The sequence below is a fragment of the Charadrius vociferus genome, unplaced genomic scaffold (genome assembly GCF_000708025.1).
Source record: "Charadrius vociferus isolate BGI_N301 unplaced genomic scaffold, ASM70802v2 scaffold323, whole genome shotgun sequence".
NCBI classification, from domain to species: Eukaryota; Metazoa; Chordata; class Aves; order Charadriiformes; family Charadriidae; genus Charadrius; species Charadrius vociferus.
This window is the reverse complement of record NW_009647692.1, coordinates 843,946-849,668: the sequence shown is the minus strand read 5'-3', so window position 1 is coordinate 849,668 and position 5,723 is coordinate 843,946. Positions and strand designations below refer to the sequence as shown.

Genomic DNA, 5,723 nt, shown 5'->3' with positions numbered 1-5,723 from the left:
AAGAGCGGTGCCTGCGGCGGTGCTGAGCGCAGCTCTGCTGCCTCCTGCCCGCGGAGCAGTTGCTGCTTTGATACGGGTTTGGGGGGTTTTCCTTACCTTGAACCTGCTGTTACCGCAGAGAGAGTAAGAAGAGCCCCTTTTCACCCTTTCTTCGCCCGATGGGGTTGGGGCTGTTGCGGCCGAAGGCTGCGCCGTGTGGCGAAGCGCGTCCCGTGCGGTGGGAGGGCGGTGGGGTCTGAGGCACCCACGGGCTCCGGGGGGTTGTGGTTCCAGAGTGGTGTGTGTTCGCAGCTGGTGTGTAGGTGGGTTCTTTCCCTGCGGTGTGGCCTCAACTGCTTCGAGAGCTGCGTGTGAACGGGTCGGTAAAATGGAAACGTGCATCTCTTCGGCAGCGGAGGAGTGAAGATGTGACCTCACCCTTGGAGGGGGGGAATGAAGCCAAAGCTCCTGCTGGCGATGGTCTGGGTCAGCACCCGCAGGGCGTTCGTGGCAGGAACAGACCTGGGCAGGGGCTCTGGGGGACACTGACTTCCATTTGGGAAAACCAAGGGAATTGGAGGCCATGACAGAGCGAGTGCGGGGATCGGACATCGTGGCCCGGCTGAGGCAGAGGGGTGTCCCGAGCGGTCGGGGCAGAGGTGGGGTGCGGGTTGGAAAGGAAAACTCCTTTCTGTTTGCAGACAGAGGGACCTCAGCAAGAGGGGGCAATGTGGGACAGCACACCCTAAGTTGCCAAGAGCAATCTGGGTCAGTGAAGAATGTCCTTTTCCCCTTCAGCTTGGTGACCTGGTGGTTATGCAGCAAGTGCCTTTATGAGACCAGTTCGCACCAGTTGCTTCCAGTTCTGATAGAGCACTGATGGGTATGAAAACACTTTTCAGCAGACAGTGTTGACTATGAAAAGCAATTACACATATAGGACTTCTGGTCAGTGTTGGGAAGGTAATGCCCGCAGGTGAGCCAGCTCCTCGCTGCGCACAACGAGCACTATGTGCAGGGAGGGTTTAACGGGTGACTTTTCCGTGGAAAAGTGGGGTGCTGTGGGCACAATTCTGGCACTAGTGTTATTGCTGATCTTTTGGAGTCAATTCCTTTGTCCACAGGGGCGCTCTGTCAGAGGAAGAGGGTGCCCAGAGCAGAGGCAGCAATAACCCCCACAAGCCTGTGACCTGTGCAGCTTACTGAGCTGTTCCAGTGACCACAGCCCCTTCCAGCACCGTCCAGGGGGCCACAGCGCTGTTCCCGCCCCTGCTCACACCACCCCGAGCATCGCTCAAGCAACCCAGGGGAAAAGCATGGACTGGCGGCAGAGAGCCCACACTTGCAGGCAGAGGAGTGTTTAACGGGCGCTGAACCCCCCAGCACAGTGTCGGGACTGTTACAGGTTGTCCCTGTTCTCGCCTGCTGGCTCCTGCTCAAAGGAACAGAAGTGGCGCCTCCAGTGACAGTATCCAACACACTGCACCAAGCTGTAGGGCAACTAAAACATAAAGGTACCTAAAATAGTTATTTATTTTTTTTAAATGGACTTAAAGACACTAGTCAAAGAAAAATCTTGTAGGAAAGATGCACTGTAGTCATTTATTGATTGCTTTCCAGGAAATTCAGAATTTTTCTAATAGGAGCAAGTTCTTTTGCAGTAAAGACTCCTCCTGTTTTGTTGCCTCTCACAACTCGGAGGCTGCTCCCCCCTTCCCTTATCCCCCACCGAGAGTTACAAATACCTGTAAGGTCGTACAGGAAACCAAGGGTACAGAGCACAGTGACAGCACGTGTTCTCCAGAAGGTCAGTAAAAGAAGCAACGCAAATGAGCACAGGGAACTACCCACGACAGACACTACGCGCGGGGGAGCCAGGGCTCTGGCGGCACAGGGCAGCGGGGGCGGCACTCCCACCTCCTCCTGCAGCTCCCGCTGTGCGCAGAAAAGCACATTCAACTCCGTCGGCAAACCGGGGCCAGCAGTGGCCACATCTTACCTGCGCCGTGACCAGCGCAGCCAGGGGAGCACGCGCTCGTCACCGACAACCACCACGGGCTGTGTGTGTGATGGGGAGGGGACAGGAGGATTTGTTCAGTGGCGTCTGCCACTTCTTAACGTCCATTGCCAGCAATGGAAGCTCCCCTGGCACCAACCTTAAACCAGTGTGCAAAACCAAAGTTAGCGAAGAAGGCGTTAGCCGTAGGTTTCAGTGCTGTGGGAATTTTGAGTTTTTATTTAAACCCCCTCCCAAAGCCCAGTAATTTCAGGTTGTGGGAAACAGATACCCAATTCCAATCTGGGAAATTGCCCGTCAGGTTGAAGTCCATCAGCTCTGTCTTACAGTTGCTACTGCAACTTCTCCTACCCTCTCGTCCCCTCCCTCCTGTAATAGGGCCACAATTTCCTGCTTAATCACTTTTGTTCAGACCTTGTTTGATGCCATTACCAGCCTCTCCTAGGCACTGGGGTTTCCATTGTAATGGAAGTTTGTGCGCTTTATTAGACATCAAGCCCTCACTCTTTGGATACAGTACCCTAAATTACTCAGCTGCAAGCAGAGCAGAGAGGCGGAACTGCGAGTATCATTTTTTATATATATGTATATATCTCTCTCTCTAGCTATATCTTTACCTTGAAAATTAGAATGTGAATGTTACAAAACCCCACTGAATTGCCAAACTGCCAACCAAAAGTAGAAAAAATGGTTAAAGGAATCCAATGGCTATATCCTGATGTAGAAAACGCTGTACATTCCCCCGCGGACACAGACGTTGCAGGCGTCAGTCATCTGAGCGATACAAATATGGCTGCTTAGTTTTCCTTAGCACAAACTGGGATAGTGACTGGGGGGAATAAATCTTTTGGCTTGGAATCCACATTTTACAAGAACGCTGAGCAGTGGATGGGGCTGGTTTTGTACTGTTTTAGCAAAGCAGTGTCCTTAGTGAACATAAAAATGACCTGAGAAATGTTACATACCTCAAGACAGTTCATTTGGAATTCATATGTACAAAGTAGAAATAACTGATGATATGCGCACACACACAACACGTACACACACACGCAGGCGTGACAGCCTCTGGCTGCGCTCACCTAGGATGGGTCTTTCATATGCTGCTGCATCGTGGCCACCTTCCCCTTCGCGTGGCAGACACAAGCTCAGGCAGACAGATTACATTTCTCAGATTAGTTCTTTGCATTGTGTATTAATTGTACCAGTGCAATAACATTGTCAAAAAAGGAGGAGCTGCTCCAGGGGAGTCCGAGACCCTGGGTCAGATTCAGAAAAGGGTGGTTTAAACTTTTTTTTTTTTTTTTTTTTTTTTTAAGCGAGGTACACATTAAGCAGAGCTCTGTGTTAAGGGGATCTCAGCAGAAGGCATGCTCGGCTCAGCCTCTTTCTCCTCCACAGCTTTGTCCTCTGGTTCCAGCTGTTCGCCACTTTTTATGCTTTCTTGGAGCTGCTGGCGCCGCTGCACCTCTGCTTTAAGGTTCTCCAAGTCTTTTTGGCTGAAGGGGAAACCAGGAAGGGTAGCAAACGTTAGCTGAGCTTTAGGAACGGCGTGAGGCACAGGCACAAGGTAGCGGTCAACAGAACAGGAACTGCTCTGAGCACTCGCCCTCCTCCCGCCGGGTCCCAGGTCTCAGCAGTACCCGAGCAAGACCAGGCGCATGGTTTGCCGTTGGTTTTGAACCAAGAGGCACCAGGACGTGACCATCAGTGGCCGCTGAGGGCTGAGGCAGTGAGGTTAATCTTGTCTATGCCCAGGCAGCCTCCAGCTGCTTCTGGTGAATTTTTACCACCAGCGATTACTGTCTGAGCTCAGGTCATCTTTTTCCGCCACCACCCCAATCAATTTTTCAACTAAAAGTCTAAGACACAATTTATAATAAATGAAACAAAATAATTTAAGACTAGTGCTGTTTACAGTGGTCTTAAAAGATGATGATGATAATCAGGGCTAGTATTACTATCTCAGCTAATGTCCTTTGTACACAAATCCCATGGAGCTGGGGAGGGAACAACTCCAAGAGGTACTTAACAACCCAGCGAGGCAGCGTCTGTGCGAGAGCCAGTGCTGTTCCTCACTACCCAGAAGAAATGAAGTGAGTGGTGCCGGGCTGAGCCCACTGACCGCGCTTCAGCTCCCTCCCGCTCCAAACAGAGCTGAACGAAAGAATCCCTTTGCTGCCGGGGTGACGGGCTGGGAACAGGCGACGAGGGGAGATGCCAGCTCCTGGCCGCTTGCCCAGCGACCAGTGGGGCAAGTCACACAAGAGTGGTCTTGCCCACTGATGCATCAGCTCTCCGGGAAGTTTGCCTGATCTCCTTTGGCTTCCCAGAGCAGTTTGGGGTTTTTGAGAGCAGATTGCTGCTACAAGCTCAAGGTTACCATTTTGAAAGAGACACCTCACATTTCATGCAATGTTCCTCCAGCGAGGAGCTTTTTTAGTGCCACTAAAGACTGCCCAGAGATCCTGTGGAACATCCCTTCACAAGTGTGCAGGAGTGCCTTCAGGGGACCCACCACCTTCAAAAGCAGTTTTTATGCAGAAGTGACAATTTCTGCCATTATCTGCCAAGTGGTGCCTGAAGAGAAGAGGTACCCACAGTCACTGGGAACTCCACATTTCAGGTCAGTGACCCAATGCAACGGGAAGCGTTGGGTTTATGCTAAATCAGGAACAAAGGTAATACAAAAAAAAGACTACTTGATTTCTAACGGTACAACACGCAGAAGTATCACTGTACCTTAGTGGAATGAAGAGAATTCCATTGATAATGTTGAGCTGCTCCAGGACACTGGCCATACTGGGAGCGGTGAACTACAGCGTAAGAGAAAAAAAAAAGTTTTAAAAGTCAAAACCCAGACAGAAGAACTCTGAGCTCTTAAGCAAGTCCAGACACCATTTACCAACAGCTTAGAAAGACCTATGCCTTCTATGACACACTGATAGCTGCAAGGTGGCATAATTTGTATTTTCTATGTCTTTCTACCCATAAGTTGAAAAGCAGCATCTAGAGGTCCCCCAGGCAGTCACTGTGGGCCACCTCCCCTCTGAACTCTGCGGGACTTCAGTGAAATGCAGTGTATGTGTCCGTTCAAAATGTGGTGTTGGTTTTTTTTTTCCCCCCCTCCTCCAAGTGTTGTAACAAGGGTAAAATCTTTATTACTGTTTTATGGGTTTGAGCCTCTTAGTTGGACGCCGTTTCCTGGACTTGACCATTTCCCCGGTTCAATGTCCTTATGCTCAAATTCCTCTGCCATAAACTCCTCAGCTCCATATCCAGTTCTTCGCAGTGGGAAGAAAACCCACCCACTTCCACAGGGCACCCTCCCGCTCGGCCCTTCCTGCCGGGGGGAGTCTCTGCGGCTGGAAGCTCCTTCCCAACACGCTGGCAGCCACCGGTGCGCGGCAGGGCGAGCACCCATCGCGCTCCCCGAGATAGGGCACGGGCGGGCTGGGGGGATCTGCCGGGTGCTCCGCCAGATAAGAGCAGCGGGGTTTGTCCCCAGGGGCCAATCTGCTCCTGCTGCATGGAGGGCAAGGCAAGGCGGCCCCCTCACGCTCTGCGCTGCTGCCCAGCCCCCCACGCCACAAAATCCTTGGAAGGAGAACAAAGCACCTCGTGAAAGATGACAGCATTTTTCAGGATGAGGAAACCGAAGTACTTTTGGATTGAGCAACCTGCCCACAGCCAGTGAGTCAGCAGAGGGGCAGGTTCGTGCGTAGGGGTT

The 5,723-nt window shown here is 51.7% G+C and overlaps 1 protein-coding gene across 1 annotated transcript in view; it reads right to left on the bottom strand.

The window, feature by feature from the left end:
• Window positions 1-2,885: 2,885 nt before the first annotated feature.
• Window positions 2,886-5,723, bottom strand: part of CLUH (clustered mitochondria (cluA/CLU1) homolog) — a 30,866-nt gene continuing 28,028 nt past the window's right edge. Inside the window, exons 25-26 of the mRNA XM_009881474.1 lie at window positions 4,736-4,809; window positions 2,886-3,492 (exon numbers count right to left, since the gene is read on the bottom strand). Coding sequence (XP_009879776.1) covers window positions 3,324-3,492; window positions 4,736-4,809 — 243 coding nt within the window. The 3' untranslated portion in view covers window positions 2,886-3,323. The remainder of the gene's footprint in view (window positions 3,493-4,735; window positions 4,810-5,723) is intronic.